Raw genomic sequence first — 15,693 nt, 5'->3', positions numbered from 1 at the left:
AGATATAAAAAAAATACGTGGCATCTATAGGCTAAAGTGTATTTTAGACAGATGCCAGGATCATTTGAGTTATATATGTTTTTATTTCTGGATTAACTGTGGTTTTATAAGTGACACTGTGATGTCATTGAATGAAATGCATTTTCAAAAATTGTCTTTGTGTTGACTGGAGAGTAGCAAAAATAAATCTACAAAGTCACGTGTGTTCTGTTTTTTTTTTTTTCTGTTTGGTGTAACTTTGTTTTTATAAGTGCTCAATAAACAATAATGTATTAATTTTGTCAGAACCTAGGCCTTTCTGTCATTTCATCTTTATTTTTTAATCGTATCTGTTATGTTACTATGTTTTACTCTTACTGCTGTTGATGACAACTACATTTACCAAAGAGGAACAATAAAGATTTATCGTATCCTAATAACCATACAAACACACACGTCTAGGCTTGCTGGTATGAGATGGACCAGATGGTATTGGATACTAGCTGATTCGGTCTGGTTTATTAACCAGGCTAATTGGATACTGGATAGCTGGTTACTGGATAGCTTGCCTTACTCCATGCAGTAGGTGGCCTCAATCGAATCTCATACCAGCACTGGAAAGGAAGCAAGCACTGCAGCTCAGCAGAAGAAGAACAAAAATGGTGGACTGTTGACAACCTTAGAGTAATAGTATAGATAAGACAACTTGCTTCCACCAAACGAATCTATTTCTTCAACAGCGAATGTTGAAATTGAAGAGATCCACTCATGTCTATCACCAGCAGCGACTCGTTCCACGCCCAGCTGGCCGCGGTGATCGAGGTCCTGGCGAACAGCGCGGTGGCAGAGATCTGCAAGCTGGTGGATGATGGCTACGCGGTGCTGCGGCTGGAGATCACCCAGAACCAGAGGGAGATAGACGGCCTCAGGAGGAAGCTGCTGGTCGCCAAGTTCCAGACATCCAGACGGAACAACCACCAACACAGCAGCAGCACCGTAAATCATGTGAGCCCACACCTCGCGCCATGAAATTATTTTGTCGTTGAACGTTGGAAGTTCTGGAACATATTTTGATTGACTGATTGAATACTTTATTAGTCAGAAATGCCAAATGTAATCAGCCTAAACTTTAGGCTAAAAGGATAACACAAAAGTATACTAGGGTCAATTGTTTCCATTGTGGTCCTATAGGACATATGTGTTCAATTAATCAACATAGCATTAAAAGCTACACTAAGTAATTACATGTCATCAACAAATAAAAACACAAAGGAGAAAGAAAGAACACATCAGCAGTGAATGACACTCTATGGGAAATTGCATTTTCTCAGGCAGTCTAGTTTTGAAAAAAAAGCATGCAGTGATTCACATTTTTAATGGATAGTGATACGGCATTCCACATTTTGGTGTAAGAAGAGTGGCAGAATTTCCCCATGTTTCTTCTATAACTGGCCTGGGTGGGTGGTACCAGATCGTTGCCTCCCTCTTGTATTGTGGCATGTAGGCTAAGGCTACAGTGGTGCATGTGGTGTGCATGTGTGCTACCTGTAAATTGTATATTGAATAATATCTACTGTGTAGAGTACACAATTTACTAAGATTTGTTATTATGTAGATATAAAGGGTTCCCAAACTTTTCAAGCCGTGACCCCTCAAAATAATCCTATTTAAAAGTACCGTGATTAAATTGTCACTTAAAAAATGTGCAGATAGATACCCTGCATAGTATGCAGGGTATTAGCCCTGAAACATGACTGCCATGATGATTATCATGACAGTCATGCAGAAACTTAGCCCTGTTTTTGGTGCTCGCTGCATTTACAAGATTTCCGTATATATAAACATTCAGATTTCAAATATAAAGTACCCCCATTTTTTCCCACGGGTGTTAGTTAGTAGCAGCGCCAGCGATTAGAATTGCTGCATCCCGCATGGTTTAATAAAAAGCTTTTTTAACCGAGCGCCCCGGCTACTTTTTTCAAACTGAGTTCGTTTGGGAAATCCACAGTTGCACACCGGGAGCGCACTCGCCTATTAGTCTGTATTGGCAGGGCGGTCAGTGTACGTATATCGAACACACCGAGTGCCACCCTCCTCCCGACCGATAGGGGCACGTAGTTGAAAGCCAATGGCAAAATAACAGCTCGGATAAAAATGCTTTTTATTAAACAACGCGGGATGCAGAAATTCTAATCGCTGGAGCTGCAACTAACTAACACCCGTGGGACAAATTGTGAGTACTTTATATTTGAATTCCGAATGTTTATATATACGGAAATTTTGTAAATGCAGCGAGCGCCAAAAACAGGATGCAGTTACTTCATGACTCTCGTATGAATACGAGAGTCATGAACCATGGCTAGCAGGGTATCTATCTGCATACACTTATACTCTATGTTGGTTTGTTTTACTGTTGAGTATAAAGTATAAATTCTGCAATGTCGATGTACTCCGTTACATTACAAGTAGATGTCCCGTATTCAAAATGTACTCAAGTATAAGTACAAAAGCATTGGCATCAAAATGTACTTAAAGTATTACAAGTAAAAGTACTCGTAAATACAGAGGCCAAATTGCACATATGTGCAAATGTACTGCGACAGAAAGTACACGACTCGGGGGAGTCTGGGCCATAGTTTTTGAGCGGCGCTAACCGCTAGCCTCCAACGTGTGGCTTTGTGTGCATTTCCACCCTGTGACGTCATGTGTCATTCAAGTCATGCGACGCGGTATATCATATCGTTTCGATCATCGACATAATAATAATACTGTTCCGTTCCCACATACCGGTAGGTTAGCCCACAGACTCGTTCAATGACGCCATTAACGTCCTGCCTTTCAATTTTACAGTTGTCCAAATTTTCTGTTTTGCGCAGTGATTTTGAACTTGTTTTTCTCGCAGGCTTTATTATGTCGTCATTGAGGATCGTTGTCTCTGCCCATCTTACAAAACCCCGTAATTTATACACCGTAATGTAAGAGTTTGGTTTTATGGAGCCATTTCTCCTGTGTTCATTAAGTCTATCTAATATGGGTCTAAGGGTCATGCCAATTTTGTATGATCCACTTGGGCGTGTGAACAAATAGATATATCCTTCTTCATCTTCGTCTTCGTCAGAACTGCTGGATAACTCACTAAAGTCACTGAGGTCAGTACTAGGATCATTATCTGGGGCACTACTACTAGAGGAATCTCTCCCTCTCTGATTCAGCATCTGTGTGCCCAACTCGGCTGCACCGTGCCTGACGGCTTGTCTTCCGATACCCCTAGCCTGTCTCACTGCTTCCTTCGGGGCAGATTTCAGCAGCTGTTTTGTCGACTGCCGTGCGATGGACTTGGTCGCCGCCCCGATCGAAACCCCAGTGGCGGCGTCCAAGCCGATGTCCAGGCCCATTCTCCCCACGCCCACAATCACGTCTCCCAGATCCCGTGCTTCTCCAAGTCTCTCCAAGTTTCTGATGATTCCCACCGGTTCTTTGGTCACGGCAGACGCCACCGTGTCCGTCAGGGCCCCCGTGTAAGCAGCCGCCGCTGCCGCTCCCACCGGACCGAGCAGGCTTCCCACCGCCCCGCCGCCCAACACCAGCGTGCTTCTGGTGGCGGACAAGTAAGATCTTCTGGCCGCCTCTTCATCTCCGGCGATGTTGTGGATGACTCCTTTGACGTGCCCGACTATTGGGATGCTATCGCAGACGTCGGAGAGAAAGCGTCCCAGTGACATCTTTCCACCTGCTACACAATCCTCTGGTCTGCTCCTGTCAGTCAATTCCGGTGTCTCTCCTCAACAAGCTCCGGTCCAAATGAAGATGATGACTATGAGGAGCACCTTGATGGAAGAAAATAAAAAGTTGAAATGATAGGGTCCAAAAGGTCTGAGTGCACTTTTAATTCAGTGTACACATAATGTGTGAGACTGCAACGCAATCCAGACGCCCACCTAGAACTTGCGTCTCATTTCGCACAACTTAATGTAAATGCACCCGAAACTCACATAGGCTGATGTTCCATTTCTTTCTTGTTTCTTGTAAATTTCTTGTAAATGGCCTGAGCCATACACATGCACGCACGCACGCACACATTCAGACACTCAACTGAGTGGGCTGACTGCGTTGTCGTTATTCTTTGAGAACTTCTGAGCCTTTGCCTTTGGAGTTGAGACTGTTTCCAAAGTCCAAAAGCTCAGGAAGAAAAAAAAGCAGCATGTAATCGCTGTCAGAGGTGGACATTTACTTAAAGCGCAAATAACATGCATTTTAAAATTGCTTTTAATATTTAATATCATATTGTCTATGTCCCTCAAACTTATTTCTAATGGTTTGATCCTCAATCACCACTCTGATGTAACCAGGCCTTGTCAATTCTTTCTGGACTTTGAAAGCAGTTTTAGCTGCAGTACCACAATGTCCTGAGGTGGTGGGGGGTGCTGATATGCAGATTATTTAATATTTGATTCATTATAATACTGATGCTAGATAAACCCAGGCTTGTTTCCATTCCATGCCAGCTTGGAAAATCAACAATGGTGGACATTGTAAACAAAGTGGAAATGCAAATTTGGAACTGAAGACTGAAGAAGAGGAGGAATTATACAAAGTAGGGTGAACATTGATGACATCACGATGAGGCCAAAATCAGTTGAGCTGTTCCTGAGAGCAATTTCCATTAAAACACCCATATGACATGACGGCCTGATTGTTCAAAATTGGTTATTTGTGGGGATAGAAAACACACATGGGAGCCCCAAAAACACAAAAGAAATTGAAAAAGTAGAATTTTATGTTATAGGTCCTTTACTTAAGGAAATCTGTACTACAGATTCTGTACTTATGCAATATTTGCACAAGTACAATATTTGCTGCAATCTGCATTCAAAGATGTTCCCAGAAGCTTTGTCATTGGTCGAAAAAAACCTGGTCGCAATGACTAACCAATCAGGAAGTAGACAGGCAAATCGATCAATGACAAAGCTTCTAGTAAAAGCTTTTAATGCAGATTCCCCCCCTAGATGTGTCACAGAGACTACATGTTTGGGGGAGAGTTCTAATCATTGCTGGCTGTTAGTAAATACCAAAACAATGGTCATTAAAATGTTGACATATTATTGTTTATAGCAGCTTTAAGTACATTTACTCTGTAAATGTCCACCTCTGACTACAGAGTCTACTGTAGTCAGAGGTGGACACTTTGAGAACCATTGTTATATAGAACAACAGACTGTATTATGATGAGAGAGGTAATGTGACTTACTGTGTTATGTCGGTGCTCCAAACTGTCTGTAAACCAGCACAGAGTTGAGACTGAGGACCACCTGTCCTCTCCTCTTAAAGTCTGGCAAGTGAAAGCCACTCCTCCCTTCTCTCAGGCTCAGCCCATCTAGGGAGCAACTGCTGCTAGTGTGTGTCTGTGCCTGCGCCTGCCAGAGTTCTTGTGTGGCGCGCACACAAGAACTCTGGCACACGCCACAGGCAGGCTGCATGCGCTTTACAGCAGATCAGGCCATTTACAAGAAATGCCCCCTCCCCACGCACAGTCACATACCACTGACTTTGTGTGCGCGCCCCTGGCTGCATGCATGCGCTATAAAGCAGATCAGGCCATTTACAAGAAATGCCCCCTCCCCACACACACAGTCACGTACCACTGTCTATGCATACGGGGTAACTAATATTAATACAATTGATTTATAACACACTTGACATTCTTGCAAATCTCAAAGTAGGCTATCGATTTTTCAATAGTTCACACGGCACGCACGCGCACACGTCCATGTGCACATGTGCGCGCACACACACACACACACACACACGGGGGCGTTCCTTGAAAATGGCCTGATCCTCTGTAAAGCAAGTCCACACTGACCACACACGGGCACGCACCCCGTTTATACGATGTTTTTTCTGTCTTTTACATAGTACTGTATATTTGTATGTCATTAAATGTTCTGATGAATTGAAAATGGAGGACCCCAATGTAAAAAAGCCATTGTGCTTTTCCGGGTATTTCAATCCTTGTATTGTATCCTTGTATTGAACTGTGCTTTCCTCAAACTGTTAATACAGTTTTCAATCAATCAATCAATCAATCAGCAAGTACAACAAGGTACACAACCGAACCTATTACTCGAGTACTACTGTATAGAGATAGTCCTGGTCAAATACTAGCCTACTCCACTACTAGTGAAAGTTGCCCGATCAAATTTTTGCATGGTAAAAAAATAGATGTGTCCTCAAGGGACATGTGTTGGTTATTGGTTACAGGTTATGGTTGTTCAGGAATAGATATTTGTGCAATTTGGTGAATTAGTTATTTTGTGAGGCGCGTGCCCCTCCTATACACAGCTTTTTATCCCCACACATCACATATTTGCCATTGACAATGAATGGATAAATTAGGTCATATTTACATCAAAGATGGAAATTCAGTTGATCATGAGATTATGTATAATAATGATAAGAGCGCCCCTCATTTCACACGGGGTGTGATTTCTTAACCTTTCAAATCTTTTTTTGTCACTTTGATTACAACTTTTCTTAAATGTATCTCGTTCCCACCATAATAGGGCCCTCTGTGTCCTAAACCAAAGATACATTTTGTATGATGCACTTATTGTAATGAAAAGGTGCATAGGGCATGTTCAAAATAACTTCAATAGAATGAAATTATCAACAATGACTAGTAGAAACTAATATACTAATATATAATTAAGATGTGGTGATTATGTATTAATTGTGACAGGTGACCCGTGGACCTTCAGTGCCCAGCAGAGCCAGATGTAACCCTGTGACCAAGAGCTCAACACAGGGAACAGAAGGAGAGGAGGAGGACAGGGGTGCTGGCTTTCCTATCATCTTGAAGGTGGAGGGTGACAGCAGCACACTCAAAGGTAATGAAAACATTATGACAAAAATAATGGACATCCTCTGTCTTTGGTGCTGAGACAAACTGCAAAACATTCATGACGCAAAAGAAGGGAGCTCGCAACTCACTTTAAAAAGCACACATTATCCACGGCAGGAAAACCAGTACGTGTCTTGAATGCAGACGGTACTACTGTGTCTTTATTTATTTTTGAGGGGCGCTCGCCCATCCTATGCCCAGCTTTGTCTGTCAAATCAAACACGATGATTTGATCGGCTGAGCAAAGTACATATTAAGGATATAAAGTGAGGGCAGTAAAGTGAAGCTGACAAAAGTCATTGGCCGGAATGACATTTGTGATGATTTGATTGGCTGAGCACGGAATGTGATGTATGATGATGTACTGTATGCTGATAAGAGCGTCCCTCACTTGAACACAAGTGTGATTTATTTATTTTTTGGCTCAGGGATTCCAATCTGAGAAAATAATGTCAAATTGGTCAAAGTCAGTCAGTCTTTTCAAAAGTTGTATTTGCTTGTACATAGTGGTGATCTATCAATCATTTTTAAGTGGCACTGGGAACCCCGTCAAGTACCCAGCTGTCCCCATATCATATAATATGTAAATCAGTGCATTTTGAAAAAGAGAACCGTAAATAATCATGTGCAAAACACGTTATAAAAACAATACACGCTTCTTGATTGTTGAATTAATCATCAGTAAAGTAATCGATAGCAAAGACAATAAATAGTTTCAGCCCTACTTCGCTCATCCTCTTTTCAGAACTTTAACGCATTGATTTCCACCTGGTGGACGAAAGTGGTGGTGCTTGGGTGCCACGTGATGAGAATCAATTCCACTATGACGCGCGTCTGGTTGTGGGTTCCATCTTGGATGCTAAATTATTGGCGTTAATGCTAGCGAGCTAAAATGAGGCTAATCCTTGCTCTAGAAAACGGCTAATCTAGAAGCTAATGCCTATGGAGAAACAGAGGCAATGGTGGCGAGGCCTTAGCAGGTGCCCGTAGCAACCGGAGTGATTTCAACAATGAAACAGCAAGGCTTTCTTATAGCGATATCAAACGCCTATTCGTCATGAGCGCCCTGCATAATTAATTTATATGACGAGTATAACTGTCAATGGCAACAAATGTGTTGTTAACCAACTGATCATTTACTCTCCTCCTTTCAGACATTCAACCCCCAGTCAAGCATGAAAGTAAAACACAAACAGTACCTAGAACCCTCGCTGTAAAGCCTGAGAATCATCTTCACCGCGTCGACCAGCGATTCAACACCCATCACCATACTAACGGAAATGTAAACCTGTTCACCAGTGCATCTGAGTGGGCAGAAGCTGGTGCAGGCATAGAGGTGTGGAATAACGCTGGCAGCCTAACCACAGGGAACTGTTCTATAGACCCTCCACATAACTCAGGCCCACATCAAGAGGGGAGAACTGGGAGCAACACTGATGGCAGAGAGGGTTCTCCTGGAGCTTCAGAGGACTGGGGAGGAGACGTTTCTGGTGACCCGAGTAACGTTGCTCCACCCCTGGCTGGTAATCTGTACTGGGAACCCGATATGGTGGTGGTTGATTCTGTTCCAATTAAAGTGGAGGCAGACATGGGTTCAGAGTGGAGCATAATAGACAGGGATGGGATAACCACGTCTGCCAAACAGAGACTCAAGAAACACGGGAGAGAGGAGGAGCTAGAAGCAGCGCACTCAATCCGGACACTGAGCACAGAGACCTTAGACAGAACTACATGTTTAAAGTCAAGTTTGGTTGTTAATTCTAGCGCTGCCTATGGTGGCCTCTCCTCTTTCTCCTCCTCATTCTCTGCAATCAAAACGGAGGAAAACCGAGTAGACAATCAGTCTTCTTCCCTCAACGAAATTTCTGCCTCCTCCTCTAGGGAGTTCAGCAGGCTCCTGAGCTCCATCCCACCTATGGCACTACCTGCCCAGCAAGCCTGGGACGCCGGAGGTCGACCACACCATTGCGAGCTGTGTGGGAAGTCTTTCAGAAAATTACAGAACCTGCGACTGCACCAGCGCGTTCACACAGGCGAGAAGCCGTACGGCTGCCGCCACTGCTCCAAGCGCTTCTCCCGTCAGCATCGGGTGAAGACCCACGAGCGCGTTCACACCGGAGAAAAGCCGTTCCGCTGCCCCATCTGTGGCAGGTGCTTTGTGGAGTCCAGCAACATGAAGAGACACCTCAGAATCCACACATGATGGTGGTGGTGTTGCTACAGCTTTGAAAGAAATGAGACACATCCTCTGCTAAACAGCAGAATCATGCAAAACAGGAAGGGGGCTCGCACAGCATCGGCATACAATAGTAGATGACAGATCAGTGAGGTGATGGCGATTGGTTGTAAGTAACACATATAGTACAGGGGCTAGAGGTTTATGCACTCCGACAATAGCGATGACTTTCCAGGCTTATGCAAAGGTTAAAATGTATTTTAGACAGCAAAAAATACATAGCAAAGGCTAAAGTGTATTTTAGGCAGACGTCAGGATAATTTGTAGACCTGGCATCCTGTTTAGACTGATGATAGTCGGTTCTTAGTTTACCTATGTTCCTAGATTACTATTTCTGTCTTTTATATATTACCTTTGTGTGTACCTTGCTTACTATGTCAGACCCAGAGACAGACCCAGCCAGCCAGGGACACACATTGCTGTGCATTGGAGTGGCTGCACCACTCAAAAACCTAGATGCCTCATTGGCCGCTGCAGTTTATAGGAGCGGCCTGTATCGCACTGAAAGCAAGGAAGTGGTCACGTGACTGGGCTGCGCCATGACACTTTCATGGACACTTTCATGGGAGCCAAACTACCCGGAAGTTTGGCAGAAGTAAATGAGAGCTCAGTGACCAGCTCATGAACAAACATTATGAATGACTGAGACCTTTTGTAAAGTAATCACTTCTGGAAATTATTTGATGTGTACACTGTGTAATTTGTATAGGTATGATATCTAAAGAGCACAAAGTACCTTTCTGAACGTACCAAGTATCGCGATACTTCCCAACGTTTCCTGTCTGGCAGCCAAATCCTGTGATACTTAGGAGCCAGAAACGATACCTGCTGCTGTTTAGATCCTCAGATAAAATTATATAATGTGCACATCGAAAAGCAAGTGATTAGAAAACAACCTGTGATATGTCTTCTTTTATATTCCTGAACCGATTATATGACACAGGTCTCAATGGTTCATAAATAATGTTTGTTATGAGCTGGTCCTGCCGGCTCCATTCACTGCCATGTATTCATTGCACTTCCGGTGTGAGTTTGGCTCCCATGAATTGTCCATGAAAGTGTCATGGCACAGCCCAGTCACGTGACCACTTCTCTTCCTTCTCAAAGCTTCCTTGACTGAAAGGCGAAAGTCAAGCGGAAAATCCAGAAGGCACGCTGTGTCGCTGCCACTCAAGTGTCTTTCCGGGACTTATCAATTCAATCAAAGGAGCTTTATTGGTATGGTAAATGGTGCATTTATATAGCGCCTTTATCCAAGGCGCTTTTACATCCCTGAGCCGCAGGAGGTGTCTACCTATCTTATGTCTATTGGCCTCACACACACACGTGCACCCATACACATGCACACTCCCACTGGTATTAACATTTGCTATTGAAACCACATTGGGAATAAATTATATGTAAAGAAAAAAAGTTTAATTTAAAACGAGCAAATTTACGAGGTCACGTGTTCGTGTTTGATTGTGCTTCTGTTTGGTGTAACTTTGTTTTGACAAGTGATCTACAAACAATGTTGTATTATTTTGTCAGAACCTAAACCTATCTGTCATTTAATCTTTATTTCATTACCTTACCTGTTCCGTTCCTGTGTTTTACTCTAACTTTAGTAATGCTGGTGTTTGACAACTAAATTTACCAAAGTGGATCAATAAAGATTTATCATATCTTAATTCATATCCATACAAACGCATGGTCTTATCTGCTTGCTGGTATGGGAATCTAATGGATACTGGCTCTGTCATTTCCAACTCCTAGCACTGTGAGAATGAATGATCTGCAAGCTCGTTGACGTTTTTACTCCATGCAGTAGGTGGCCTCAATCGAATCTCATACAATTTTAGCACTGGACAGGAAGCAAGCAGAAGAAGTTGGCTTTTATGTGCAGTTGAAATCAAAGGGAAATCAGAGAGGCTAAAAGATGCTGCTGGATGTAGCAAGGAGGTTTTTGAAGGTGGAAGACATCAGTGCTGAAGAGCTGGACAATACTGACAGATATAAATCTGAGTGAGGCAGTAATAAAATAGTCAAAAAGACCAGATACCGCACTTATAAATCTTCACTGGAAAAGTGAGAACCCAAAGTATCAAAAACCCAAAAGATGAACTCTAGAGAAACTTAGAGTAGTGCAAAAGACCTGAAAGGATTTGGACACAAGACACAAGTTCTTAAAGTATTTCTAAGTTATCTTTAGTTAGTTTTCTCATTTGTGTGCTCATTTTGCACAAACATACTGAAAAATATGTCGTAGATCAAGATTCAGCTGTCACATTTCAATAGGTTGAACCGTTGAAAGGTCCCATCAGAGTAAGGTGTCATCAAGCTGTCATGGGCGTCCGATCGTCTGAATGCTGTTTTCGACTTTAATAACGTTCCGTGATTAGGATTCTGTTGATGACTCTTTATCTCATGGGGTGAGAGTATATGTTTATCCTCATCTTTAAGGGCAAAGTTGTTGTCATGTTGTTTTCCATTTAATCTTATTTCCCTTTGGTACAATGGACAATCTGGAGTGGGTGACAGCTGATAGTGGAATTAATACAGACGCAAATATTGATATGACATCACTGGGTGACAGGGCAGTCCTGTGCACCAGATACAAGAAGATTTACAAGGTATTTTTTAACATAGTAATAAGATGTGAACATAAAATATGAAACAAATCATAATTAAGAAAATACCCATCAAATACTTTGAGAGAGGGGTTTGCACCAACTCAGTCGACTGTGGCTGAGAAATAGAATGGAAATGCAAATGCCAGTAAAGGATAACAAAAATGCCAAATATAATCCCAACCTGTGGAGGGCAGCAATATGCCAGAAGGCATCCAGTCTGCCGGAAACTGAGAAGAAGAAGCCGAAGAAGAACAAGCATGGCGGACTGTTGACAACAACATCCACAAAAAACCTATTTCTTCTTCAACACAACAGCGACTGTTGAAGTGATCAGATCCACTCATGTCTATCACCAGCAGTGACTCGTTCCACAACCAACTGGCCGCGGTGATCGAGGTCCTGGCGAACAGCGCGGTGGCAGAGATCTGCAAGCTGGTGGATGATGGCTACGCGGTGCTGCGGCTGGAGATCACCCAGAACCAGAGGGAGATAGACGGCCTCAGGAGGAAGCTGCTGGTCGCCAAGTTCCAGACATCCAGACGGAACAACCACCAACGCAGCAGCAGCACCGTGCATGTGAGGCTTGTGCATAGAGTATGGGCTTGTGAGGGACTGTTGAAATTATTTGGCGTTTTGATTGAATTTATTGAAGTTTATTAACCGTTTGCAGAATGGGTACATTTCACATGAAAGCACAACTCAATTACAAAGACTTTTACTTTGGACGACACACTTGTTTACAACAGGGTCCACCATTTTCAATTCATCAGAAGTTGAACGTTGGAACATATTTTGATTGACTAATTGAATACTTTTAGTCAGAAATATCAGATGTAAGTTAACAGCAGGTACAGTCAGACAATTAAGGCTAAAATAATAACAAATGTTCTGTCGTGGGGACTTAATTGTTTCCATTGTGGTCCTGCTATGTGTTTAATTCATCAAGATGGTACGTCACTAACTAAAAGGGGAAAACACACTTCCATTCTATGGGAATTTGCGCGTCACACTTTGGTGGCAGTCTGGCAGAGTAGCAGAATTTTACCATGTTTCTTCTATAACAGGGCTGGTTGGTACCAGATCGTTGCCGCTCGCTCTTGTGGCTGTAGGTGTCACATACTTTGGAGAAGTATATTGGGGCACTGCCCCTTTGACTATCTTAAATTACAATACCATACCAGGGGGGGAGACATGGCACATGGCACCCACGGCATGCCTGGACCGCTGAGCCACGGCCCAGGCCAGATGCTTTGCTTGAGATTGCTATATTGTCACCTTGAAATCATTTGCATCTACATTACTAAGGGAATGTTTGAATCAAAATTGTATGTATCTATTCTGTGCTTATTGTAATGAAAAATTGCACAGGGCATATTAAAAAGAACTTAAATAGAATGAAATTATCAACAATGACTGGTAGTAAATAAAATACTTTAAAATAAATAATGTACTATGGTCAAACAAGCATTTAATACTTTTATTCATACTAATGGTTTAAAAATACAAGCTGTAGATCGTCAACAGATTAATTCATACAGATGAATGGAAATATGAATGAACGACTAATTAAGATATGGCGATTATGTATTAATTGTGACAGGTGACCCGTGGACCTTCAGCGCCCAGCAGAGCCAGATGTAGTCCCGTGACCAAGAGCTCAACACAGGGAACAGGAGTAGAGGAGGAGGACGGGGGCGCTGGCTTTCCTGTCATCTTGAAGGTGGAGGATGACGACAACACATTCAAAAGTAATAAAAACATGAGACAAAAATAACGGACATCCTCCGTCTTTGGTGCTGAGACAAAATGCAAAACACCAGAATCATTCGTGACGCAAAAGGAGGGGGCTCGCAATTCACTTTAAAAAGCACACATTATCCACGACAAGAAACACAAGAACGTATCTTCAATGCAGACAGTACTGTGTGTGTGTGTGTGTGTGTGTGTGTGTGTGTGTGTGTGTGTGTGTGTGTGTGTGTGTGTGTGTGTGTGTGTGTGTGTGTGTGTGTGTGTGTGTGTGTTTTCTAACAGACAGAGGGACCTGATAATTGTGTACTGTCACTTTAAAAGCGTAATGCCTCCTTTTTTCCTACGCTCACGCAGCCCCTCCATCCTGAGGAGTGGCGTGAGGGTAGTGGTTTTTTGATTGATGCCCAGACCTAAAACCCACCCTGCCCCCCACCCAAGTACATTCTGTGCCTGCACAATACAACTAAAATTGTAATGTGATGTGATGTCTCCGTTGCCCCCTCCCTCTCTGTCATTACCCCCCACCCAAATTCTGCCTCCCCCCACCCCACCCCACCCCCCTATCCTTTTTCTTTTCTTTTCTGAAGATGCAAGTAGGCCGGGCGCAGCGCACGCTTGCGACCAGCAGCAATAACTTTGATCTGACTGATGTATTTATATGTGTTTCAAGCCTTATGACCTGCTGTAAAACCTTTTGCCCTTCGGGGACACTAATAAACAACCTTGAACCTTGATGTATACGTCATCATACACCGGTTTCACGCACCAGAAATACATCTACAAGCTCACACTGCATCTAGTTGTACCGCGTTATGAGCTTGTAGATATGCCTTTTCGGCAACGATAGACTGAGAATTAAGTCTCACATTGAATTATTATAACTATGGCAGGGAGGGAGCTTTGAGTTTCCCAAACGTATTATGTCGGCAAAACCGGCTGGAGATGTGTTACTTTTCAGAACTTTTAATAACCAACTGATAATTTACTCTTGTCCTTTCAGACATTCAACCCCCAGTCAAGCATGGAAGTGAAACAAACACAACACCTAGAACCCTCGCTGTAGAGCCTGAGAATCATCTTCACTGCGACGACCAGCAATTCAACACCCATCACCATATTAACGGAAATGTCAACTTGTTTACCAGTGCATCTGAGTGGGCAGAAGCTGGTGCAGGCATAGAGGTGTGGAATAACGCTGGCAGCCTAACCACAGCAAACTGTTCTATAGACCCTCCACATAACTCAGGCCCACATCAAGAGGGGAGAACTGGGAGCAACACTGATGGCAGAGAGGGTTCTCCTGGAGCTTCAGGGGACCAGGGAGGAGACATTTCTGGCGACCCGAGTAATGTTGCTCCATTCCTGGCTGGTAATCTGGACTGGGAACCCGATATGGTGGTGGTGGATTCTGTTCCAATTAAAGTGGATGAAGACATGAGCTCAGAGTGGAGCATAATAGACAGAGATGGGATAACCAGGTCTGCCAAACAGAAACTCAAGAAACACGGGAGAGAGGAGGAGCTAGAGGCAGCGCACTCAACCCCGACACTGAGCACAGAGACCTTAGACAGAACTACAGGGTTGAAGTCAAGTTTGGTTGTTAATACTAGTGCTACTTCCTATGGTGGCCTCTCCTCTTTCCCCTCCTTATTCTCTGCAATCAAAACCCCCAGGCAGGTTTTACACCCTCAGGCAAACCGAGGAGACAATCAGTCGTCTTCTCTCAATGAAATTGCCGCTTCCTCCTCTAGGGAGTTCAGCAGGCACCTGAGCTCTATGTCGCTACCCGCCCAGCCAGCCCGTGACACTGGAGGTCAACCGATCTGTTGCGAGCTGTGCGGGAAGACCTTCAGAAAGTTCATGGCGCTTCGGCGGCACCAGCGCGTGCACACAGGCGAGAAGCCGTACGGCTGCCGCCACTGCTCCAAGCGCTTCTCCCATCAGCATCGAGTGAAGACCCATGAGCGCGTTCACACCGGAGAAAAGCCCTTCCGCTGCCCCATCTGTGGCAGGTGCTTTGTGGAGTCCAGCAACATGAAGAGACACCTCAGAATCCACACATGATGACGTTGTTGCTACAGCATTGAAAGAAATAACACACATCCTCTCTCCGAACTGCAAAACAGCAGAATCATGCAAAACAGGAAGAGGGCTCGCACAGCATCAGCATACGATGGTTGATGATAGATCAGTGAGGTGATGGTGATTGGTTGTAAGTA

General features: G+C 43.6%; 1 protein-coding gene across 1 annotated transcript; it reads left to right on the top strand.

The window, feature by feature from the left end:
* Positions 1-632: 632 nt before the first annotated feature.
* On the top strand, positions 633-14,654 carry LOC310858189 (uncharacterized protein; the record flags this gene model as incomplete). The annotated part of the gene is made up of 4 exons (XM_083764294.1): positions 633-984; positions 6,716-6,863; positions 14,475-14,501; positions 14,620-14,654. Exons 1-4 carry the CDS (start codon positions 748-750, stop codon positions 14,652-14,654), a joined length of 447 nt encoding a protein of 148 aa, XP_083620420.1. The 5' UTR covers positions 633-747.
* Positions 14,655-15,693: the final 1,039 nt, after the last annotated feature.

Source organism: Protomyctophum parallelum (genome assembly GCF_964188405.1).
Source record: "Protomyctophum parallelum genome assembly, chromosome: 5".
In the NCBI taxonomy this organism is placed as follows: Eukaryota; Metazoa; Chordata; class Actinopteri; order Myctophiformes; family Myctophidae; genus Protomyctophum; species Protomyctophum parallelum.
The sequence above is the reverse complement of the archived record's forward strand: the minus strand, read 5'-3'. Positions and strand labels throughout refer to the sequence as shown.